The sequence below is a fragment of the Dipodomys ordii genome, unplaced genomic scaffold (genome assembly GCF_000151885.1).
Source record: "Dipodomys ordii isolate 6190 unplaced genomic scaffold, Dord_2.0 Scaffold35, whole genome shotgun sequence".
NCBI lineage: Eukaryota > Metazoa > Chordata > Mammalia > Rodentia > Heteromyidae > Dipodomys > Dipodomys ordii.
In genome coordinates this window covers 12,206,132-12,232,300 of record NW_012267251.1, presented here as the reverse complement: position 1 = coordinate 12,232,300, position 26,169 = coordinate 12,206,132, and the positions used below count along the sequence as shown (strand labels likewise).

Sequence of the window (26,169 nt, the reverse complement as noted above, 5' to 3'; positions counted from 1 at the left end):
GAACCCAGGGCCTCATGCATGCAAAGCAAGCGCTCTACCACTGAGCCACCTTCCCAGCCCCCAAACCATTGATTTTTGAGGGTTAATTTTATACCCTGCTACTTTGCCAAAGTTTCAGATCAGCTCAAGTAATTTAGGAGTGGAGTCCATGGAATTCTTTAAATACAAGATCATGTCATCTGCAAAGAGGGAGAGTTTTACTTCATCTTTACCTATTTGGATTCCCTTTTATGCTTGCATCTGTCTTATTGCTGTAGCTAGGCATTCTAATACTAAATTGAAGAGAAGTGGAGAGAGGGGACATCCTTGTCTCATTCCTGAGTTTAGAGGAAATGGCTTTAGCTTTTCGATAAATGTTGGCTGTAGGTTTGTCAAACTTATGTGTTTATTCTTAATATACTATTTTTATAAGTTTGCCTGGGCTTGCCTCAGTTTCTCATTCCTCCCGCCTTTTCCCCCAAGTAGGCCAATGAGTTTTGTCAAGCTCATGGCAAGCTAGAAGGCTGAAGTTTGACCCTCCTCACCAGTGAGCCCTAAGAGATTTAAAAAATAGTGTAGTAACTAAAGCTATGGAAGAAAAGCACATAATGACCATCACATCAAGAGCAGAATATACTTTGAAGTCATTTCCTGACTTGATGTCTTTTGTTAAGTTACTAACTATATTAAAAAAATATGGTACGTGTTGCTTGGTTCTCATGGTTGGGAATCTGCTAGCCAATTTACTTGCTCTGAGGCTGTGGCTTTGACAATTCATTTGGTTTATCTATCTATAAAACAAAGAAAATGACTTCAGATACTCCTAGCTTTACAATGGATAGTTTGATGCTGGCTTTGTACTCACAAAAGTGTCTAGAAAGGCATGACACTGATCAAGACATATTGTACACAGACATTGAAGTGGTGAATTGAAATTCCTTTACACAACTACTTAAAGATTATAAAATGCATAAACAAATAAATGTTACTGAAGATCTTTCTAAGGGAATTATACCCTTGATAACACACCTTTATTAATGTTAGTCTTCTGGCTGTACTATTAAAGCACTAGGTATTTATTAATCAATACTGACAGCTTGTCTCTCTCTCTTCTATCTTAATACTGATAACTTCTCATCAATCCTTTTGATTCTATCAGAAGAACCCTTCAACTTCAGAGAATTTGGAAATGTTCAAGAGGTACTGTGGACATTTTATCTCTGTTGTTATTAACTCCAAGAAAAGTCTTCAGTTTCTTCATCATTTATATTTACAAAAATACTATCTAATAAAGGTTTGGTTCAAGATCCTTAATGAGGAAAAAAGCACCCCCAAGGGGAAGAATGGGCTATAGTCCTACTGTTAACCTTCTCCTTTTCAATAATAAACTCTAGAAAAAGGGGAGAGATTTGGGTGGCCTGCTAACTAATAAGCAATCATTACATGATTGTATATAACTAAATAAATGGCTAGAATATCAATAATGATTAACACTGAAATGTTAGGGCAACTTGATAGTCATCAAATAAAAACACTACTATACCTGGAAATGTATTTGCTAATAATTGGAAAATCATTTAAAGGAGCTCTTTTCAAACACATTGTGGATAATGTCATTTATATTTTATGCATATATAATCAAAGATTACAAAGTGTTATTTTCTTTTGTGTGTGACTTCAAAATGAATTGCTTCCTTTAATTAAAAATAACCTTTATTGTATTTTCTCATTATAAAAGCAATACAGGTTACTGACATATTTTAACATGATTTTATTTATCCAGGAGATGACTGCTTCTCCAGAAACATATCTTTTGGTTTATATAATAAAACTTAATGAGAAAAATAATATTCAAACAAAAAGAGATCCACTGGACCACACAGTATGGTCTTATCTTTTACAGAACATTCATATTCTGGAAATTTAACTTAGGGTATATAAATATCATACTTAAAAATTCAAGTCACCTAGATTTCTGACCAAAAACACAGACAACATAAATTACATTACATTCTGATTAAATACATGCAAATGCTAATACAAGAACTTGAAAATGCCTTACATAGAATAAATAGCCAAATAAAAATATTCTCTGATCATCATCAGAAGACAGGGTCTGTAGATGCAGAAAGAGGTCTGCACCATGAGAGGAGCGAAATCATTACAGTACAGCATGCCACAAGCAGCTGATGAAACCCCCTGCTTCAGAACAGAGGAAAGAGCCTTCCAGAAGGCAGCTTGTGCGTACAAAATAAGCTCCAAGTTGCTGGATGCTGAACTGCCTGCAGCCCAGCTCACTGCATCTTAGGTAACAGTCTTTGTACCATCCACAGTAGAAAAGAACCATTTGGTAAATAAAAACCACATACATTCTATTACTTTTCTTGCTACTTATTCTTTGGCTCAGCAAGTGAGCATTCTCAGTGAAAAGGGAAGAATATTCAAAGCTAAAAACATACTATTCGTAAAAAAAATAGTCCTCATTTGTAAGATACAATAGACTTTGGGGAGTTTGCATTCTTCCTTGGAAGTAATAACATACTAAAATCACATTGCCAGAGACGTGTTTGTACATTTGACACTCACAGATCTAGGAAGTAGAAATGTGACTTATCTGTAAGAGAAACTAGTTAACTAATGCACTGAGGTTTTGCTTCTCCCTAGCTTCTTCAAAGTGAACATGCAAGCTCAGCTGATCATGGCTGTGACTGCCGTTTATTTAGCTCAATAGTGATAACTAGCTCTCAAAGTCTCTGCCCTCCTCTAGCTTTCATAAAGACTACAACACAACACCCATTTTTTAAAACGGGGTGGGGGAGGGGAAAACTCAGAGCCTGGGTGCTCTCCTTTAGCTTTTTTTGCTCAAGGTGATTATTTACTACTTGAGTCACAGCTCCACTTCTGACTTTATTTTTTTCCCCTGGGTAATTGGAGATAAAAGTCTGTTACAGACTTTCCTGCCTTGGCTGGCTTCAATTCATGATCCTCTCAATTTCAGCCTCCTGAGTAGCTAGGATTATAGGCATGAGCTACCAGCACCTGACAACACTCAGGCGAATTTCTTTGTGGGATAACAATGACACCCTACTACACTAGCTTGCATCTTTCTCTATCTATCTCCATCTATCACTCATCACCCCACAGAACTGAACCAGTCCTCTTCATCCTCTTCATGTAGAAACCACAACAGCTACCAAAGGTGGGGGAGGGGGGAAAGAACTGAACTATGGGTACCCTTTAGGGGACAGTGCTCCAATGAGAAGCTGTCCTGAAAGGCTTGGAAAGAGGAAAACTTCTCTAAGTGAAAACTATGCTGTGGCCACTGCTTCTCTCATCACCACAGCAGAGGTACTGTAGGGATGGAATTTCTCAGATATCCTTCCTTCCCCTGACGATTCATCTCATTTCCAGTGTTAAGGTACACAGGTTCTAGCCTGCTCATTTGCAATAGATGCAAAGACTTCCTGGAGTTAATTCCTCTCACCTAGAAATCCATTTTGAAGAGAAGTGTTACACTTTAGGTTAAAAAAAAAAAGCCAGTTAGGGGCACACATAATTCATAGGTAGAATATTAAATTCTTTTTTCCCAGTCTTGGGGTTTGAACTCAAGACCTAGGTGCTGTCCCTGAGCTCTTTTGCTCAAGGCTAGCACTCTACCACTTTGAGTCACAGCTCAAAGAAAACTTCCAGTTTTCTTGGTGGTTAATTGGACATAAGAGTCTTATGGGGGAGCTGGGAAGGTGGCTCAGTGGTAGAGCGCTTGCCTTGCATACATCAGGCCCTGGGTTCGATCCTCAGCACCACATAAGCCAAAAAAAAAAGCCGGAAGTGGCTCTGTGGCTCAAGTGGTAGAGTGCTAGCCTTGAGCTGAGGGACAGCGCCCAGGCCCAGAGTTCAGGCCCCACGACCAGACACCACCCCCCCCCCCAAAAAAAAAGTCTCATGGGGACTTTTCAGCCCAGGCTGGCTTCGAACTGTGATCCTCATATCTCAGCCTCCTGAGTAGCTAGGATTACAGGCATGAGCCACCAACCACCAGACAATTTTTAAACAGAATGACATTTGCAAACCTGGGTGAAACCCAGCAAAGAGACAAGACTCGACTGAGGCTGTTAAACGTTTTGAGGCACAGTATAGCTGATATCACCAGAGTAGGCGTGAGGAGAAGAAATGGGACATTTCCCCAGGCCCCATTTCAGTGGCCCAAATTTTCAGACTCCACTCAACTTCCTGTTCTAGCTTTGGTGGTGCTGACTTCCCAAGCTTTCCAGTAGATGGCTTTCTCCCAGAGATCTGGCCTCAAGGATTCAAGGTGAGGGATGCCACAGAGACCGGTGTTTGCATAGTCTGCGAAGTGTTCTCTCCCTAGGAGTCAGAGAGGGAAGAGAAGCAAGGCCGTTTACTGTAACCGAAAGATGAAGAGAAGCAAGACGAATCCCTCCCCACCGCTTTCGTCACCCCCATCCTCTCATCCCCAGGTCCCCATGCAGGTGAGGACACACCGCCATGCCTCCACACAGCTCGACCATGGCAAATCAGGCAAATTCTAACAGCATAGTTAGGGGCTTCTTTTCCTGAGAAGCTGACCTCGTGATCATGTTGGGACAAGTGCCCTTTTAGACCTGAGCCACAAGCTACATACCCAAGATATGAGGCTGAAGTGGGCATGTCCCTGTGGTTAAAAACAAGACAGACAGACAAACAAGAGTATGCAGGCTACTCAGTCTATGTGATCAGGAACTCTTTCCTGAGGACAATCTCTTCTGTTGTACCTGTCTGTTCTGAAACCAATCATCAAACAGATCAACCTCTTCCCATGGTCTAGGATTTAATGTTTTACCTTGTGAAAACAATTTCCCCCCACCAAGTCTTCGTCAAATGTTAAATGTGCCTAACTCAACTGCTACCAGGTTCTGATTTGGTGGGTTTGAGATCGAACCTGAGAATCTGCATTACTAATGAGCTCCTGAGTCATTGTTAGAGTCACAAAGAATAAGGCTAGAGAACAGTGAAACTACCACTTCTGTCCAGAAATGAAATACCCTCTTGAGTGTAATCTCTTTAGAAAGAGGCATGGTATACTTTAGAAGCAACAGCCCAACAAATTCTAAAAGATCTCTTTTATATGAGTTATACGTTGTTACTGGGAATCATGACACTACATGGACATGTGTAAGTTTCTTCTTAATTCTTAAAGAGGCACCAGCAGTAATACATTAGTATTTGTTCACGTTCCTCCCATGTCCTTCCCATCTTCCCCAGCAGGTGGTGACAGACAGCCATGCCTGCTCCATGTTCTCTACTCAAATTATATTGAGCCTGCCCAAGTCTGTGTTGTACAACAATGTTGACATTATGCAGCACCATGAGGTAAAGGGGTGGGAAGCAGTTGCAGAACATAATCCAAAATACAAAACAAAAAACCCAGAAGTCTTCTGGTAGGTTCAAATTATGCAACAATTTTATTAACCCATTCTACACACACACACACACACACACACACACACACACACACACACACACACACCCTCCCCCCCCAAAACAAACACATTTCAAATACAGTTATATATACCTTAAATAGATCTGAGTAAAATATTTTATCATTATCACCAGATTAAATTAGAATGCTGCTAAGGATTGACAATCCCACTTTCAATATAGCTGTAACTAGGAAATCTGCAGCAGAACTCCGTTCCTCCACCCCATTTCCATCCAAAACAATAGTGCTCAGCCCACTGCTATTCCCCTCCAAAGGGCACCATTTGTGATCAGTCCTTTGCCATAGAAAACCCATCACCTTATGAGAATGATTGATCCTGTTACTTCAATGCAGAAAAATACTCACAAAGAATTTAGATACAATAACAGTAAACGGATAGATTCTGGTCCCAGATGTCCAATGAAAATTGGAAAGAATACTTGTGACTCAGTCTTAAAAATCAGTTTTGAATATAAAATTTCCTTAGATTTATTTATTTATTTATTTTGTCAGTCCTGGGGCTTGAACTCCGGGCCTGGGCACTGTCTGTGAGCTTCTTTTGCTCAAGGCTAGCACTCTACCACTTGAGCCACAGCACCACTTCTGGCTTTTTCTGTTTATGTGGTACTAAGGAATTGAAGCTAGGGCTTCATGCATGCTAGGCAAGCACTCTACCACTAAGCTGCATTCCCAGCCCCCTTGAATTTTTACTTATTAGATTAAAAGCAAAGCCATGACAGACTGAAAACTCTTCGATGGAATGGTACATGCCGTGGCAGAGTAAGCAGAGAATACAGAGAGTTCAGAGTCAGACAATAAAAGCCCCAAAGCCAGGTACTGAGTGAGATAAAATCTAGTAGACATTACAACTTCAGGCTCTGAACAGGTATTACCTTAGCTGAGTTCACCAAATACCATACACATTATGTACAATTGTCATCTTAAAAAAAACAATGAGGGCTAGGAAGGTGGCTCAGTGGTAGAGCGCTTGCCTTGCATGCCTGAGGCCCTGGGTTTGATTCCTAAGCACCACATAAGCAAAAAAAGAAAAAAGCCGGAAGTGGCGCTGTGGCTCAAGTGGTAGAATGCTAGCCTTGAGCTGAAGAGCTGAGGGACAGCGCCCAGGCCCAGAGTTCAGGCTCCACAACCGGACCCCCCCAAAAAAATGTGAGTTTTAGACACTATTATACAAAACATACCTATGAAAAATTATAGTGTACAGAAATTCCCCATGAAGAAAACGGGCTTAGTTTTCTAAGTATTTAGTTCCTTTAAAAAACATAGGAAAGCAGGAGTTATACTGTGGGGGAGGGACATACAAAGCAACAAAGAAATAATCTTAAAAATGTGTTAGAAACAATCGCATGAAAGAAAAAAACATTTGAATACATATCTTAGGGTTCTTTTTCTTACCTCACCTTATCTGACCTTTTCTGCTTGACTCATACATATACTAGATATTGCAAATAAGGGAAACCATGGGACCTATGTTTCTTTGGGCTTGGCTTACTTCACTTAATATAATTTTTTCCAAGCCTTTCCATTTCCTAACAAATGGGGCAATGTCATTCTTTCTGATGGAGGCATAGAATTCCATTGTGTATATATGTGGAGGGGAAGGGGAAAAACAAGTTGTTTAAATAAGGATACAGGTGGACCCGTTGCAACAATGAGAAGTACAAGTTGTCATGTCGAAAACAAACTTTACAACTTTGGTTGGGGGGGGAGAATTGGGTGGGGGGGACAGAGGGAGGATGGGAAGGGATGGGAAGGGGAAACGAAAGAGGAGGCTACAGTGCTTGATAAGAAATGTACTCATTATCTTTCCCATGTAATTGTAACCCCTCTGTACAGTATTTTCACAATAAAAATTTTAAAAAAAGAAATCTAAAAAAAAAACATAGGAAATGTGGTATAGACAGAGAATTACAATCATGTGCATATATTACCAGGCAGTACAATGGAAAAACAAGTGGGTTATTAGCTTATAGATGTATTAGAACCTGTCAGTCAGCTGACATGGTAATTATATATTCTTGGGACATACTGCTGATGTGTGTTGCCTTTAGTGAAAAAAAAAATCAAAGATCTAAAACTCAATGTTGCAACTTGACTCAGTTGTCATATATTCTTAAGATAAAAATCATTTTAAACACAAACCAATCGAAGTATATACAAGAAAAAGTGGGTACTTCTAGTAAATTTCCTAACAATAAATACAACATGGGTTTTGAGCTTGGAAAAGAAGCAGATATGCAGGAGATAACATCACCTGGCTATTGATTACTCGCAACCCCAAGCATCAAAAGAGTTTCTCTAGAACTCAGATCTCCAGTCCACTCCCCCCCTCCACCCCCCCCCGCAAAAAAAAATCCTAAAATGGATTTACTGCCAAACATGTACATCTTTTGCTTCTTCAAATGCCAGAGATCAAATGTGGATTGCAAACGGAACTGCCTAGATCCTCACCTGAAACACTGAACCACTTGTCTTGGAGTGAAAATATATATTGTATCCCTGACCCTAGCTTCTTGAGAAATGGGGCAATGATATAAAGCTAGCACACTGCATTTTCTTATTCTTTCTAAATCAGTGGAAAACCATCCCTTCTCTCACCCAGAACTAAAGGCCAAATTTCAATCTGGAAATCGGAAGATAAGGAAAGAACTGAAGTCTCCAAAAGTTTGCTTCTGATTCTTCTGTTAAATAACACAGACTTCCTCATTCTACTTTGAAGCAAGAAAAAGAAAACAGTATTAAGAATTTCTTTTCCTTACTTTCTACTGGTAATAAAATGCCAAAGTCTTCACCTATTTCCCCCTAACAAAACTCAGATCCTCAGCAAACAGTACTTCAGATACCATCTTTTCTTTGTAGGATTTGTGATGGAAACCCAAAAAGAGTAATATGTACCTACCGCCGGTATGCCTTTAAGCTAACAAGGAGTGAGAAGGGCAGAAAAAGATGCAAGGGAGACTTCCTACAATTTGGAATAAGAGCTCTATTCGATTCTGTATTGTCCTGGCTTCCCCTTCTTGAAAGGATCTTGTCTAAAAATGGAAAGATGTTGAAACTCTTGTTGCTTTCAAATTCTAACTTCTCCTGTCCTATAGTAAGTCTACCTGGTTCCTTTTCTGAGAAGCAAACCAATACTTTGCAAAACAGTCAACAGAGTCAGAACACACATCTAATAGCCTGTCTTGGGTGATAGTGTTTCTAATAGGTTAAATCAGTACTAGTTGATCAGAGAAAGTCCCTTCAAAGATTATGCAGCCTCAACCCCAAAGTTTATCCTTTTCCTCATTCATTATCTCTGACTTCTTCTTACTTCACACATAGTAGAGGGAAGGTTGATGTCCAATTTGGGCTAGAATTGCCACCATGCAAGCAAAAGCTACACAAGGCAAGCTTATAAAAGTGTCACTCCTACCTCCCAGACCATACCTCCTTGTCCCACTGTGGGGAGGGGGCATACCCACCATCTAATCTTTGTCCATAGGACAAGAGCCAGAACAGCGAGCGATCTGTTCTCCACTGCCATTTCGACACTTCTGGATTCAGCAAACTGTCCTTTTACACATGTTCATTTGTTATAAATCGCATTGTCCTCTGTCTCAAAGTAACTTAGTTCAGGGGAAGAAGCTTTTTTTCTTCTGTGGGTCCTCTGCCCAGTCCAGAGTCCCACGGCTAAGGACACTAAAGACATTGTGCAACAGCTTATTAGGGAGGGCAGGTTACTTTCTATCTTAGATACAGTTTTGAGAGAATCTTTAAAGTTTCCAAACTTTGGAAACTGGATGAGGTATTCTAAGAGGAATGTAACAGTAAAGGACTGAAGCTAATACTGGGCGCCGGTGGCTCACGCCTGTAATCCTAGCTACTCAGGAGGCTGAGATCTGAGCATTATGGTTCAAAGCCAGCCCAGGCAAGAAAGTCCATGAGACTCTTATCTCCAATAAACCACTAGAAAACCAGAAGTGGCGCTGTGGCTCAATTGGTGGAGTGCTCGCCTTGAGCTCAAGAGGGCAGGGGCAGCACCCAGGCCCAGAGCTCAAGCCCCATGACTGACAAAAAAAAAAAAAAAAAATGAAGCTAGGAGGCAGCTGCCTAAAGTGACAGCCTTCATCATGCATGTGTATGTGTGTGCGTGCGTGCGTGCTGGATCTGGGGCTTAAACTCTGGGCTTAGGCCCTCTCCCTTGCCTCTTTTGCTCACGACTGGTACTCTACCATTTGAACCACAGCTCCATTTCTGGCTTTTTAGTGGTTATAACATTGGAGGTAAGAGCTTTATGGACTTTACTGCTCCAGCTGGCTTCAAACCATGATCTTCAGCTCTCAGCCTCCTGAGTAGCTAGGATGATAGGCGTGAGCCAGTGGTACCTGGCAACCTTCATCATCCTAGAGGTTCTCCCTCTCACCAGCCTGCTTCAGATCCTCATCCAAGAACATTTATTTAGTTTAGTGCTTTGTTCCACATCCCCCTCAATGTGAAGAGGAAATGATGAGATGAGAACTGAGAACAACTTGCCTGCCTTTAATTTCATACTAAATTCTGCTCTAACATCTAACTCCAAAGAACTGTCTTCTCAGAACAAAGAAAGCTCAGAATTCCAAAGCTGAAATGTATCCAAGAAACTATTGTCCCCAGCTCCAGCTGGTGGAGTTACTATCCTGGAGTGTGAATCAGAATCAGAAGGAGACACATACATGTCCAGTCATTACTCCAGAGACTGGGAATCAGTGCTCCTCCGCCTGACTCGATTAGACCCAGCAAGGTGTATGTTCCAAAGTTCTAAAGGGGATTCTAAGGAATGCTCCTGATGAGAACGGTGAAAGGATTTCTATCACAAAAACAAACAAATGAAAACACTCTGGGAAAAGAGCTAACTTTCTCTTACCAGTTTCTACCATACAACAGTTGAGAGGTAGGGAGCCACCTAACTCTTCTAAGAAAAAGTCTCCAGAAAGCTCAGGAAAATGCCCATGTGTACATCCATTTCTTTTATATGCAAATTTGGGAACAGAGTATAAGCCATCATAGGCCTTAATTATGGGGCTTAATATAAATAGTGTCAAGAACTATGGTTCCTTGGGACATCTCAGGACCTTAACATGAGAGAATCTCCTTAAAAATGAAGTAGGGAGGGCTGGGAAGATGGCTCAGTGGTAGAGTGCTTGCCTTGCATGCATGAGGAAATGGGTTTGATTCCTCAGCATCACATAAACAGAGAAAGCCGGAAATGGTGCTGTGGCTCAAGTGGTAGAGTGCTAGCCTTGAGCTGAAGAGCTGAGGGACAGTGCCCAGGCCCAGACTTCAGGCCCCACGACTGACCAAAAAAAAAAAAAAAGAAGTAGGGAAATAGGAGAGATTAAATTTATCATCAAAGCTTTTCCACATTAGAAAAATATGTTAAAAGAAATCTAAGTTTAGGAAAATGTGACCAAAAAAATTCTCGATAATGAGCAGGTTTAGTGAACTCTTGTCTCTTTTGCCTGGAACAATTCAGAGTCTAGCTCAGTCCTTCTAAACAGACCCAGAGACCACTGGCTGTGGCAGTAAAGTTGCTATGATTGGCAATAAACCTGAAAGTCACAGGAGAAAACGCCTACCTCAACTGAGAGCCTAAAAGAACTATTCTCTGGAACCCCATTCCACAGCCAGAAAAAGACCACGTCAACAAGACATAACCCACATCCTCAGACCCATGTCCCCCAGACCATCAACACCCTGCAATTGTTTCTCACAGAAAGAGGCTCTTGCCCTATGTCCATCTGCAAGCTGCAGAGCATTCTGTGTATGTTCTGTAGCCTGGGCAGACTATGGCAGGACCTGGCTGGAGATGAAGGGAGAAGGAATGGAAAGGAAAGACTCTCCCAACGCAGATCCACAGAGACTCACTGCAAATACCACTAACGGATCCCAAACTTCTCCCACACCAACAGCCCTCTTCCTTCAAAAGATACCATCACACCATGCATGACACTGGACAATCCAAAAGGGAGAGGGCAGGGGGAGTCAAGGAAGGATAGTGGCCAAAAGACACAAGAAAGGGACAAAGGTGAAAGACAAATGGGCTATAGTGTCTCTCTCCAACACCATCTCCCAGTGCACCAACACAGGACATTAGTAAGTTTAGACACCAGGAAACAGAGAGACCCACATTCATGAGGCCCCAGGAGAGTATACACTCTTCTCCTCCTCCTCCAGATCCCCCCCCAACTGGTAATCTAACCTAAGAGACCCATCCTGACATCTTGCCCCCAGGTAAGGAGATAATTTCAAAATGGAGAATGGGTCGAGTTGGTCTGCCCATGCAGGACCAACCTGGCCCATTCTGCATTCAGATGAATGGTAAGGTGTTGAGGGTGGGGGGGTGGGGTGGAAGTTAAGTTACTCCTTGGTGATTAGTGACAAGGGCTGGAGGGAAACACACGGTTACACCACCGGAATGCTGACTTGGGTCTTCGGCTGGTCGGCCCCTTCTTGCATGTCCAGGGCACGAAGAGGGCTGAGGGGCTTGAGGGGCCGGCTCCCAACACTGTAATTTCTTGGACGCCTGATTGTATTCGAACTGGACAGAGGCGTAAAGCTGTTCCTTCTCATCCTTACAGGGGTTTGGTTCTTGGGGAGGTTGTTCTGATTGGAAATGGAGGGACACCATACAAATGAAAGCCATGCCAACAGCTCACCCATAAAGGTAAAAAATAAAAAAGCTTGTAACCACAACTTCCTTCGCATAGGGTCTTGCACAGGACACAGCCTAGCCCCAGAGGCTAAAAGGGACATAGTACAATCCATTCCCTGAGCAACACATTCCAGAACAAGAAAGGGGCCTAACAGTTTACCAGGGACAGATAGAGAAACCCACCAAAACCTGTTGACCCCGCCTGGTAGACTCTTCTGGGCCCTGATTTATAAAAGGAGGCCTTCTGGGGCTAGAAAGGGGAAGGGGTCAAGAAGAACCTGCATAGCACTCCAGCCAAACACTTTTTATATTTAAATGAATTTCCAGGAACCAACTTTCAAGGCTAAGATTCATGAAAGAGATCCTCATTTCAAGAAATAAAAAATAAACCCCACATCTTTTCCTTTTGGAAGAAAGCACTCTACATGGGCCATAAGTATTGGATCTGTTTCCCTCTTAACATCAGAGACACACCAGTCTCTTGATGCCAAAGGTAGGAACTCAAGGTAGGAACCTGGCTTGTTTATCCGTGGGAAAATACTTACGGTTGGCTTGTCCCGGTGTGTGTTCACAGCCTCCACGTTGAGGGTAATTGTTTCTACTTTGCACCCTGAGAAGAACAGTAGAAAGAAAAAACTTCAGGAGAAAGATCCAATGGAATATTCCTTGAGTTCAGCACAAGGAACTCTACCATCAAAACACCACAAATACGTGTAACCCTTTAGAAATGGACAGCACTAATGGATGTTTCTGGTGCACCCAGGATTAATGAATTGAACTTCCAGACAACCTTCAGAGACATCTCAGATTTCCCAACCTTCTCCATCCCCACACTTCCTGCCAGCCCAAGCGTATAGTTACCATAGGCCACAGGAGTAAGTTTGAAGATGGTATGGAGAGGACACTTCAAGTATGGTAGCTCATCTGAAAACAGAAAAAAAAATAAAGGCATGTGAAGGAAGGAACTTAGAACTACAGAGTAAGGTCAAGGGAGTGGAAGAGGGAACCTAAGGTGCTCATGAGGAGTTTACTGTACCCTGACCACCACCCAGAGTTGTATGGCTTCTCCCTCAGTTCCAGACAAGGATCAAGGCCCAAGTAGTAAGGAAGGAAATATGGTCAATCTGGATCCTTCCATGAAAGCAAAACAGGAAGTAAGAGCTATAGGCAGGAAGAGAAGACTATGGCCTATATGGTCAGCCTGTAGGCTTTCAATAGCTGAGGGAACGGAGAAGGGAAGGACTAGAAGGTAGCAGCTCTTCTTCACTACTCTTACTAGAAAAAGCTGCTCTGTCCCCAACTCAAAGGCTAGAGATGCTTCTAAGATACCACCTCTTAGTAACCAGAGTAACAAGCTGGGACTCTTCAGTCACTCCTTTGATGCTGCCAGGAACATTTGCACAACTCTGGTGCTTTAGCCAGGCAAGATCACGCTGTGCCAAAGCAGCTTCCCTACACTGAGAGCTTTTGTAGTAGCAGAGTAAAGTCAGCAAGTAGTTGACAGATGGCTGCTGGGAGTTCCGCTCTGCTGCCTGAAGAATGTACTGTAACTTGAGTGGAAGAGGGGGAGGTCCCATGGCCAGGAATCCTGGTAGTGCTGCGAGCCCTGCCCTCTTCCCATGGAGGTGTCTCCCAGCCCGTCCCTTAATGGTACCTGCGCCCTTATCTAAGAAGTAGGCCAGGAGGCAGCGCATGACAGCTTGATGGGAGATGACAAGGACATTGCCCTGACGTTCCAGCTCCATGATGACAGGCTCCAGCCGTTGTACTAGGTCCTGGTATGACTGTGGGGGGAAATGGGGTGAGCTGGTAGGAGGCCAGATGCGATCTGACAGCCAAGATGGTGACTAAGTCCCAGAGTCCAGCAGTCACTTCCATTCCCTGGCCGGCTTTCCTCCTGGAGGCTCAGCATACCCACGACAGCTCACTGCGTCCTCCTCCCCAGTATCTCTAGTATAATACTCAGCTCTTGAAAGATCCCTATTTAGACCAAGAAAACTACAACTCCAGGAAGGAAGTTTGAATTCAAATGTTCTTTTCCTCTTCTGTCCACAGATTCATACGTAACAGATAAGGCAACAAGAGAACCTAGTTTGTTGGACTTTTGCCATTTTATTTACTTTTGCCCTGGCACACCCCTAGAGTAGAAGGCCACCTACAGGAGAAAACAGCTTTCTGGATATGATGGGGAAGTAATTTATGACCCCATGTTCTCTACTTGGTGACTACTGGCTTGGGTAGGGTGGGATTGAGAATGAAAAAAAAAAAAAAAGATCATGTTGATTCTCCACAGAGGACCTCTCATCACCTACTCCCTAGAAATCTTAATGAATGAGACAATGCAATTGTCTAGCCTGAATTAGACACAGTATGATCCAAAGGTAGGAAAATAAATGATGCCTGAGCCACCCTTTCTATATTCCCTCCCCATCTGAGATCACTTTCAGTCCTCCCCTCTAACGTAAAGTCCCCAGGCAAAGGGCGAGGCAGTTATTATTCCAAGGGAGTCTCACCTCTCCACCTGGATATCGATACAGATACTTCTCTTGATCTCGGAGTGCAAACTCCTCTGGGTACTGCTTCTCAATCTCTGCATAGGTCATCTCCTCACACACGCCCTGCAAGGAGCCATGCTGGCATGAGGAAGTACACTGGCCCGTCATGTTCCATCACTAATGAGAACAGCACTAAAGAATGCATATTTCTCACCACATTCCAGGCCCTGTGCTGGATTCCTCATATATTATGGCAGATTGGGACCAAGGTATCACTAGGTAAGTGCCACTATAGAGAAAAGGCAGCTTTCTAGCTTTAGTGGCCACTACCTCCTACTACTGTGGTGAACCTAAACTTCCAAGAAGCATCAACACGACAAAACATACAGGAAACACACAGGGAGACGTGAAGGAAATGGAAATCTTTCAGTAGGCATAAACACAGGAAAAAAGGAAAATGAAATATCTACTGTTCTCAATTTCTCAGCCTAGAGCAAGCCAAGGGAAATTCTGGGGATGGATTTTTCCAGAATAACTCATCTTAAGCACAAAAAATTTGAGGACAATACTAGCTATTTCTTTATTCCTAGGAACAAAATATACAAAGGAACAAAATGAGTCATTGTTAGCTAGTCCTCCCATAGGTCAGAGTGGCTGGGTCAAAGCTGGTTTAAGTCCCGTCACTGGCACCGATGCTATAGAAGTCTTGATATGGGCTGCAACTGTTCCCATTTCCTCCTTCCCCTAACTCCCCTCCCCACCCATGGCCACATATGCAGATTCCTCAAAGTTTCTACTGGGTGGTTCTAGTTATCTAGATAAAACTACCCAAATCACAACTTCTGAGAGTTTCTTCTGAACCTAAACCTGAATGCTCTGACACACACACACACACACACACACACACTCACAGCATCAATCTCGTTCAGAATCTTCCACTGCTCATAAGTCACCCCAAGAGATTCAGCTGTCTGGATAGTCCTCTTCAACTGGCTTGTCCACACTTTGAGGTCTTGTATCTCTTGTTCCTCCAGAAACTTCTTTAGAGCCTGGGAAAACTAAGGTTTGAAAATAAAAATTAACACACTCCTCCTATAATGGGCTTTTTATCCAGCCATGGTTAAAATACAATTTTCAGGGAAAATTAACTTCAACTGGAGCACCCAGTTGTGCTAAGAATACAAGTCACACTCAGTGACTGCCGAATGCCTGAATGATTCACAGAAGAAAGCTACTATTCTTTAATACAGAACTAGGGACACTGAGCAGGGAACATTTATAGCACCTGCCCGACTCTGAAACCACTTCTAAGCCCACATGGGATTTAAGAAGAAGGAGATAAAATAGATGACCTCCACCATACCCTTCTAACTCTTAAGCCTAGAAAATCCAGCCTGTTGGTTAACTACTCACCTGCTTTCCCCGTACCGAGAGGCCGGAGTCACCCCCAATCTTCCCTAAGAGATTGAATTCACTCTCTCCATGCCGGCAAAGGTAAATGGTACGTGGATGGACGTGGATATTCATGAGGTAGTAGACAATCTTGCTCTGGATGTAGTCCTGGACTCTGTTGACTAAAAATCGTTGACCCACATTCATTACCTTGATGAAAGAAAGATCCCTAAGACAAAAGGAGGCAAAATAAGTAAGTAAGAGTAAGAAAGGTTGAGGCTAAGCATGTGGGGGGAGGATGCACCCCACAGCAGTTCCTCCTCCTGTCCCATCATTCCCCTGTTTATAGATGTGGGTGGTGAGAGATGGATAATTCCTCCAAATCAACGTGAGCTTCTAAGCAGCCCATACTGTTTTCTCAGTGCCTATACTATGGCAAGCAACATAGATAAATACAGTAAACAGAATTTGGCCTTTCCACCAGGAGACCGTACCAAGTCTGGGTGACATGACAACTTTGCTAAGGCCAAAATTTGCTGCTAATTATAAGCTTGCAGGTGTTACTGGCAGCCTGTGGACAGAGGCCAATGATTTGCTAGACTACCTACAATGTATAGGATGCCCAAGTTCAAAAGGGAAGTATCATTAATACAAGATGGAAAAAGCATGGGGAAAAAGGAGTAGAAAAACGGATGATACAAAAACACTTCATTATTGAAGAATAAGATGCAACAACAACAATAATAATAATGTGAACATTATAGTTCTAGATTCACAGATGGAACTCAATGGACAGAGGGAGAAGGGCTCCTTTCCCAAATGAGAACGCTGCTTCAGCTCCTTAAAACTATGGCTTTAGGGCTGGGACGGTGGCTCAGTGGTAGAGCGCTTGCCTTGTATGCATGAGGCCCTGGGTTCGATTCCTTAGCACCACATAAGCAAAAAGAAAAAAGCCGGAAGTGGTGCTGTGGCTCAAGTGGTAGAGTGCTAGCCTTGAGCTGAAGAGCTGACAGATAGCACCCAGGCCCAGAGTTCAGGCCCCACGACCAGACCCTCCAAAAAAAGATTTAAAAATAAAAAAAAAAAACTATGGCTTTAGGGGCTGGGAAGGTGGCTCAGTGGTAGAGCACTTGCCTTGCAATGCATGAGGCCCTGGGTTCGATTTCTTAGCACCACATAAGCAAAAAGAAAAAAGCCAGAAGTGGCGCTGTGGCTCAAGTGGTAGAGCGCTAGCCTTGAGCTGAAGAGCTGAGGGACAGCGCCCAGGCCCAGAGTTCAGGCCCCACAACCGGACCCCCCCCCAAAAAAAACTATGGCTTTAGCCAGGAGCCAATGACTCACACCTGCAGACCTAATTACTCAGGAGGCTGAGATCTGAAGATCACAGTTCAAAGCCAGCCCAGACAGGAAAGTCCATGAGACTCTTTTTTTTTTTGGGGGGGGGTCCGGTCATGGGGCCTGAACTCTGGGTCTGGGCACTGTCCCTCAGCTCTTCAGCTCAAGGCTAGTGCTTTGCCACTTGAGCTACAGCGCCACTTCCGGCTTTTTTCTTTTTCTTATGTGGTGCTGAGGAATCGAACCCAGGGTCTCATGCATGCAAGGCAAGTGCTCTACCACTGAGCCACCTTCCCAGCCCCCGTGAGACTCTTATCTCTAGTTAACCACTAGAGTACCAAAAGTAGAACTGTGGCTCAAAGCCTTGAGGGAAAGGAGCTCAGGGATAGTGCCAGGCCCTGATTTTAAGACCCATGATTCTCACACGCACACACACACACACGGTCTTAAACCTTACTTGTCATAGTTGTCTGGGTCAAGGGGTCGGTAGGTGACTTTGTAGCACTCGATTCTCTTGAGGAAGTCCTCCATCACATTCTCCCTGTTCCTTTCAGGGTAGTCAGGGCTGGACACCTTCACCTCCTGAAATCATAGGCATAGTCACCACAGCCCGGGTCAGAGCTCTGCCCTAAACAGCCCTCATTTCACGAACGTTGTCTTTCCCTAGAGCACTGGCATTTCTGTCCACCTCTGTCCTGTCCTGTGACCCTGGCAACCAAGAAGGAACAGACCACTGGAGAGTCATGTGCCTGCCCTTGGCTGCTGCTGCTTCTGGGCCCCAATCCCTTTGTGTACTTTCTTGGAAAAGGAAAATGGGGAAAGAATGGGCTCTGATTTTCTCCTACTGCCACTCCTCCATGCCTGACTCAGGACACAGGGCCTCTTCCTTAGATGACCCCAGTTCCTGTGCAGCTGGGAAAGCCCCTTTGGTGGTCATGTGGAGATGTGTACTTCTGACAGACCAGTCCCTTTGAACAGGGACTTTCTTGTACTGTGATCCCACGGGGCATGAGGGATCCTATACATTGGGTTTCTTAATATATAGGAGGCTGACAGATCCAAACGTTATAGGTCCAGCTTAGCAAAATGAGACAGGGGACAGAGGGAAACAGGAAGGATTGTTTCCCAAAGGAAAGCTCAGATTAACCAGCAGATGACTCTCCTCTAACTAAGGCAGCCCTAACAGAGAAGGTCTTTCATTTTCTGATCTAATGTAATATTCAGGTCTCAACATCCAGATACTATCAGAATACAAGGCTAACACTCCCACAGTCTAAATCTTGGTCTCCATTCAACAGCTAATTCTCAGCTTCTAAGACTTCCTTAGAAGAGTATGGAAGTACTGAATAGTGCTCTGATAGAAAAGATCTCTGTGATGTTAAACAGGTGGGTTTCTCTCTTCCAATACCCAGAAGCCCTCCCTATGCAGCCACACATACAGGGCACCAAAGGTGACAGATAACCATGTCACCCACCAGTATGTTGGCAGCAATGACATCAGGATCATCACAGACAGATTCCACGAAGAATACCTGGCCAGGAAGAAAAGGGAATGATCAACACGTCAAAAATGCCAGACTGTTCAGTAAGAGCACAGGCTCACCTGCCCCACCCAGCCACTACATCTCCCAGGATTTTCTTCATGAAGGTGATCTTCAAAGCCTCCTCATTTAAAAATGCCTCTTACCACATCCCCTGGGCCTCAAACATACAGGCTAAAGGTCTGAGAAGGGACCTGAAAGAAAACACTCAAGGACTGGGGATATGCCCCAAGAGAAAAGAATCACACATCCAATCCTGCTCTTACCAGACTCCAGAGAGTTCTGTGCCCCTTTCCCAATTCCCCATCTTCACTCATTTCCTTTCCTATCCTCCCCTAACATGGAATCAGAGCCTACCTTGAAGGAATTCTCTTCAGCAAAGTTCAAAATCAGGTCCCTCCGCTCTCGGGTAGTATTGGTGGCATCAAACACCTGAGCAGGAAGCAGAAAAGTGAACTGAACGGGAAGGGAGAAATGGAACCCCCACCATCAAGGCAGACCCAAGGAGGGGCTGAGGAGCCCAGATGCTGAAAGGCTGGAGACTGAGAAGGAGACAAGGCTTACCGCAATCTGCCCGTTCTCCTCTGTGAGATAGGCCTTCACATCCTCCAGGGCCACCAGAGCACACTGTCTGTCAGAAGAGCAGAGGAAAAGGTGAGAAGAGTTAAGTGCATGCACAGTAGAGACACAAACAGTCAGAAGAGTCACATACCTTCACACTCAGCTTCCCACGGGTCAAAATGTTTCCTCAGCTGCATCTTTCACTTTTCCCGCTGAGGTTTTAACACCCTCCTGTACCTGCCCAATGCAGTTATCTTACTCCTCTTTAAGCCTTAGCCTTCAAGCAAACGAGCATCTCCCCGCAGGCTCTGTTCTCTACTCGGGCTCTATTTTCTATTCTCCTACCTAGCCAAGTCCAAGATGATCTGTCCACCCAATAACTTCTACTTTTAGAAACTCAAGATATTTAATAAGAATACAGAAAGCCCTATCTATCACATACAGCCTTAGGATAGCCCAGAGAGAGCTGATTTGGATGTCAGGACTCAGAAAGAAAAGAAAAAGACTCACTTGCGGATCTTCATGGCCTCCTCGTTGTCGTGCCGAAAGAAGTCATAAGATTTATAGGATTTCACTGCTTCCCGCCGATATACTCCAAGGTTAAACACTACGGAAGACCCAAATCCATCAGCAGCAAGGCAATACAATGGTGCTGACAAAAGGGGATTTCTTGGCCTCATGGCAGAGTGGTACTGTGGTGGGGTGGGAACTACAGCAGATTAAGTCACAAAAAGTTAGGGCTGAGTCCTGACTTTAAAGACTGTCATCAAGTGTTCAGCTGTGTGGCTGGTAATTTCTTCAGCAACTGTCTTATCACAGCACTGTTAGGGTTAGATAACAGGACATCTGTTAGGGTGCGTGCGCGCGCACGCATGCACGCACGCACGCACACACACACACACACTGTACGGGCTAGAACTCAGGGCCTGGGCCTGGGTACAGGCTGGCACTCTACCACTTGAGCTATACCCTCACTTCTAGCTTTTTGGTGGTTAATTAGGAATAAATGGACCTTTCTGCTCAGTTGGCTTTGAATCGTGCTCCTCAGATTTCAGCCTTCTGAATAGTTTGGGATTATAGGTATGAGACACCGATGCCAAACTTTTCACTTAATCTTAATATTCCTATCAAAGTTATCCTCTCAGCCTAGGCCAGGAAAAAACAAGTCTGGGGACAGAGAATAAATTAAGCAAACAAGGAAACCACCACTACTTCAGCCAGAAGCACCTCGGAACCTTGATGCCAGGAAGAATTAGTCTCCCAGAGACCTGTGGAACCCAGGGACTAACCATTCACTTCCCAAGGAATGACTCTCACCTACCTTTGGTGGGCACCCCAATCCAGTTGAGGTAGCGTGTTAGTTTTTTAGACACATAGGTTTTACCCCGGGCTGGCAAGCCAATCATAACGATGAGAGTTGGAGAATTGGTCATGTAGGAGGCCCATGCTAGGAAAAAATGAAATAAATAGAATCAAAATTACTACAGGCATAGTAAACTTTACATACTGCCCCTAGGAACTTCATTGTCACAGTCTCATTTTAGCCTCATAAACTTGTAGGGTAAAGGTTCAAGAAGAGTGGGCAGATCCTCCCAAATTCACTTAAGGGGTCATGCAGATGTTTAGAAACTACCCAAAGCAAGACATGACTTTCCCATGCCTGAGCATTTCAGAAGTTCCCAAGATAGGAAGAACAGCGAGGGTCAGGAAGAAAGCCACTATGCCTCCTCCCTAATATGACAATGCCGAGTCAGAAAACCATGCAGCTGTCATTCTACCAGTGCAGAACTGAGCTGGTTCAAAATAAGTCCCAGAGAGCTTCAATCTTAAGGATCCTATCTACCTCTTCAGAGTCTGGGACAGACATTTTCTTGCACTGCTAAAAGAACCTTGCCCCAAGCTGTTCTGGCCTCCACACTCAGGTTACGCAAGGGCTCCTCCATTTATAGACCATAGTGAGATTTAGCAGGCAGAGCCTTGCTAATGCAGGTTTTAAAGGTCTCAGAAAATTTCAGGGTAGTGCTAACTCACAAGGGTATTAAGGGTCATTGGCTTCAACAGTCTATGTAAAGGCAAGACCCTTCCCTAGTAAGCTTATTTCAGGAATGTTCATTGGTAGAGATTAGTTTCACCAGATAGGTGATAAAGTCAGGTGAACAGCATAATGAGCCTAGCCTAGAGATGGCACTTTCCAGACCTCCTCCTTCCTAGATAGCTTCTTGCTACAGCCTTAACTGGCTCACCTGCATGGCTTCTCCCACCTACCCTGCCACTGAGGAAAAGGGATGGAGGAACATGAACTTAAGCTTCCCCTTTCTTAGGGTCAAGACATAAACTGAGTTTATCAGGAAGGGCTCAAGTTCTACCAGCTCCTCCCCTGGGGGAAAACCCTGTATGAACAGGAAAGAAAACACTTTGGATCTTTTGCTTCCCAGCATCCTTTTCCAAAAGGGTCTTTACAAGCTGTGGCTTCTTCTCTACAACAACAAGCATGAAGGTGTTTCCTAGTAACTTCATTGTGTATGTATGTGTGTGTGTTTAATTAGGGATAAAAATCATAGACTTTCTTGACTGAACTGGCTTGGAACCACCATTATCAGATCTCAGCCTCCTGAGTAGGATTACAGGTGTGAGCCGTGAGCCCCAGCATCTTTAATCTTTTGAGGAAGAAATGTTTAAAGATTTTTCATTGGGGAAGAGAGAACTGGAAAGGAAGTTTCTTAGGGATGATTAGCAAGATGTACTAGGAAACTAAAGAGAGGCTTCATGGTAAGGGAGGAGGAGATGCCCAGATTCTGGCTAGAGGGCAGAACTTATTAGTCCTTTACCACCTATGCATGGGAGAAATCCTGACTGGCCAGGAGCCGCTCTCCCATGTTCCCCAGCTAATGGACCAACATAAGTGGTTTTTATCTCTGTCCAAACAGGGATCGCAGAAGCAAAGAAACATCTCTCTGTAGGCTCAGCGGGCATTAACCCCGGATCATTAATGCCTAACAGGCAGATAGACATTGCCTGGCATCAGCAGTCTTGGACTCAAGCTGTAAAATCCTCTGAGTCTTCATGGTCTCCCCAGCTGAGTGCACACCCTCTCCTCCCTCAGGATCTGGCTCATTACCTACACCTTTAGGCCTGCCCTAGCCACACTTTCCAGCCCATTAACCACTTTCCTCAAAGGTGCTCTAACCCTCCCTGAAGCTGAAAATGCACAGCTACTCATAAGCAACCAGGGAGCCAGCTGCCCTGTTTCCCATACCTGATTAAAAAAAAAAAAAAGCTAGAACAAAGGAAAACCTGGGCCAACAGAGACTCCAGCACCCTGCCCTCCGGCACCTCACCTCCAGCCTCTGCCCAGAACACACCCACACCAGGTCTTCCCCTTTTCCCAAGTAAAAACCTAAAACCACACTCCCTATCTCACACTGCCACTCAGGTGAAGCTAGGAACACTCTGTCCTGTCTGTTAAAAAACAAACCACCTCTAACACATTATGAATAGATAATTCTTCAAACTCATTAATGCCACCATTGCTTGGCATCCCCTTCTATCTTATTTAACCTGTGTTCTCAATCTTTTTTTCTCATAAGAATGCTCAGATGAAATGAAGGACTGACAACATTTAAATGGGAAAAATATGTCAAGCCCAGAGAAGTTTAAGAGCTCTGTTCCCAGTTCTACAACAGAACGTCAAGGTCAGGGCAGACTCCTGGTCTCATGACTGTCCATTCGGCTCCAGCTGCTAGCTCTTGGCCTTGGGCTAGCACTCAACAAAATGATCCTCAAGGCAAATATCATTATGTTCCCTGGGTTGATTTGGAAGCATAGTCTAGGAGAGCAATAGTTCTCAACCTTTCCATGGCCAAGATGTATTCTACTGTTCACTCTAAATAAATACAGTATTTTGAAATATACAGTGTATAAAGCACAGTAAAATTTTTGCTCTTTCGAAGTAATAAAAATTGTTGTCCCTTGCTGTTTAACTGATAGGCATGGAATAAATCAAGCTCTAAGAAAGCTGATGAATTAGTCAATTAGTTCAGCAACACTATTGTGCCCAAATTTCAACAAATACTGTGAGTGTGTGTGCACGTGTGTGTTTGCGTATGGGAGTACTGAGGCTTGAATTCAGGGCCTACCATTCTTGGTTAGCTTTTTTATTCAAGGTTGGCACACTACCACTTGAACCACAGCTCCGTATCTGGACTTTTACTGGTTAGAAGTAAAACTCTCACAGATTTGTCTGCCCAGGCTGGCTTTAAACCACAATCGTCAGGATCTCAACCTCCTGGGTATCTAGAATTACAAGCATAAGCCACTGGTACCTGGCTGGCATCTGAATTTTCATGAACATGTACTGCTTTTGAGTTTAGGGAAAGATACATGTAGAAACTTGGCTGTTCCAGATCCACTCATAATATTTTTTAAAAAATTAAGGAGTTTTTTAAGGAAAAAAACATAGAAATGTCCCCTACCCCTAATTTCTGCTTCCAGAGAAGCAAGTGTGAAGCAAGTCATCTGAGCACTCCGCACTCCTCTGGACCCTCATCCCTGGAGCAGCTGACAACCCAATAATGCTCCTTTGGAGATCTGTTTTTGACTCCCTAGAGCTATTCTTTAGCCCTTATGTCCTAAGACTCAGTCACTTCCCAGACTCAAAGTTAGCCAACATAGGTATAATTAGCAGCTATGAATAAAGTAACTGCTGATGTGAATAGTGATCGCCTGTCACAAGGTACATGCAGAATGCAGTGACTGGATCTCCTAACATGGAAAACATATTCATAACGTAGAATGCTTTGCAAAAAGAACATGGTGGCAGAACATACTACCACCTACTTTAGTAATAGGAGGCACCAGAAAGAAGCAACTAAGGTGTATCTCCACAGAGCAGAGGAAAAAAGGAAATAAGCAAATGTACTGTTGTAACTGTACGATCTCTGCCTAGGGCCATTCCAGTGCCACAGACCAACTCATAAGGTACGTGAATAACTCTGTCACCAGACAACCCAGAGTTCTCCAGTTTGGTAGAAAAAGCAGTTTGGAGCAAATGGTACAGAGTGGAAAGGAGAAACTTTAGAGAGGCCAGAGCAGGACTGAGAGTCTAGAAAACATGACTTGAAGAGACTTCCGCTTCCTTAACCAAACGCTCTTAAAGTAGAAGGAGCATAGAAGAGTTAGGAAGACAAGTAGAGGAGGAGAAAAACACTGGGTATAACAGTCAAAAACACCCACAATGAACAGCTCTGCTCCTGACCTGCCCCCATCCTCAGCACTGCCTTCTGCTCTTTGGGATCACACACAGCTACAGTAACCTGAGCATGACCCCTTTAACAGAGGTGTCCTGGATCACTAAATCTGGGTTACAATATTGTCAAGCAAGCGAAAACTTCTTGACTGAAACAAAAACAATTCTTCATGAGGTTCTTTTTTGGGGGGTGGGAGCGGGGGCGGGGTCAGTCATGGAGCTTGAACTCTGGGCCTGGGCGCTATCCCTCAGCTCTTCAGCTCAAGGCTAACACTCTGCCACTTGAGCAACAGTGCACACAGCTTTTTCTGTTTATGTGGCGATGAGGAATTGAACCCAGGGCCTCATACATGCCAGGCAAGCATTCTACCACTGCGCCATCCTCCCAGCCCTACAAGGCTCTTTTCAAGGGTGAAATCCTAGCTAGGCATGGCGGCTCACCCCTGTGTCCCAGCTATTTTACAGTGGGCGTAGGAGGATTGTGATTCAAGGCTAGGAAAAAAGCTTGAGACTTTGTCTGAAAAGTAATGCATAAAGGGATATGAATGTGGCTGGACTAGTAGAGGCTCTGAATTCAAGCCCTGGTTTAGCCAATAATAATACATAATTATAATAATAAAAATAATAAAAAGATGGAGAGCTCCCAGTAGTATTGGAGTGCAATTCAATCTGTATACAACATTTCAAGATTAAATATAAGAGGCAGGTAGTAATCTGTAGGAGATTATACATGTAAGCTATATATAACACTTGTCTAAGTGCTTTCTTATAGTTACTCATTTAACACATAACTCTTGGAGAAGTTTCTTTAAAAAGAAGTAAACTGAGCCACGCCTGGTGGTGGTACATGCCTGTAATCCCAGCGCTTAGGAAGTTGAGGCCGGAGGAACAAGTTGAGGCTCAGGAAAAACACATAATGAGTGCATTGTTTTTTAAAAAACGAGTCAGAGGAGGAAGGTAAGAAGGGAACGGGACTACAAGGAGGACAAGGAAAAGAGATTAGAACTCATTCTTTTAAAGAGTACACTGTAGCATGGAGAAGATAAGCAACTTGTTCAAGGGCACTCAGCGACAAGGAAATAGTAAAACCAGGGATCAAGTCCAGATAGTCTGATTCTAGAGACTACATTTAATCATGATGTGATCTCCAACCCCCACCCCCCACCCCAGATCTTGTCACTATACCTGGATTCTTGCCTTCATTGGAAAAGTAAATGGCAATCATAGAGCTGTGACAACCTCAGCATCCTGCCCAAACCTGCTGCTTCGGTCCTGCAGGCCTGATATGTGCCAGGTGAAGATGGATTATCATCCTTAATCATGAAACTGACAGGGGCATGGTATGAAAGTCGAGGCTCTGGGCAAAGATTTCAATTCCAAACAACTTCTGACCTCATGCTTGTCAGCTCCTTCTGCTGATATGATATATATATATATATATATATATACATATA

The 26,169-nt window shown here is 43.8% G+C and overlaps 1 protein-coding gene across 3 annotated transcripts in view; it reads right to left on the bottom strand.

Annotated features, from left to right (window-relative positions):
- Positions 1-3,981: 3,981 nt before the first annotated feature.
- The window catches only part of Pfkfb2 (6-phosphofructo-2-kinase/fructose-2,6-biphosphatase 2), a 27,739-nt gene continuing 5,551 nt past the window's right edge, over positions 3,982-26,169 (bottom strand). For 2 of the 3 annotated variants that reach the window (XM_013017475.1, XM_013017474.1), the window contains exons 4-17: positions 20,792-20,917; positions 19,981-20,077; positions 19,474-19,540; positions 19,267-19,341; positions 18,844-18,900; positions 17,826-17,950; positions 16,055-16,262; positions 15,553-15,699; positions 14,660-14,764; positions 13,801-13,930; positions 13,008-13,070; positions 12,692-12,756; positions 11,906-12,097; positions 3,982-4,344 (exon numbers count right to left, since the gene is read on the bottom strand). In XM_013017475.1, the coding sequence (XP_012872929.1) occupies positions 4,279-4,344; positions 11,906-12,097; positions 12,692-12,756; positions 13,008-13,070; positions 13,801-13,930; positions 14,660-14,764; positions 15,553-15,699; positions 16,055-16,262; positions 17,826-17,950; positions 18,844-18,900; positions 19,267-19,341; positions 19,474-19,540; positions 19,981-20,077; positions 20,792-20,917 (1,523 nt within the window). In that variant the 3' untranslated portion in view covers positions 3,982-4,278. The remainder of the gene's footprint in view (positions 4,345-11,905; positions 12,098-12,691; positions 12,757-13,007; positions 13,071-13,800; positions 13,931-14,659; positions 14,765-15,552; positions 15,700-16,054; positions 16,263-17,825; positions 17,951-18,843; positions 18,901-19,266; positions 19,342-19,473; positions 19,541-19,980; positions 20,078-20,791; positions 20,918-26,169) is intronic. The other variant, XM_013017476.1, reaches the window with a different exon arrangement.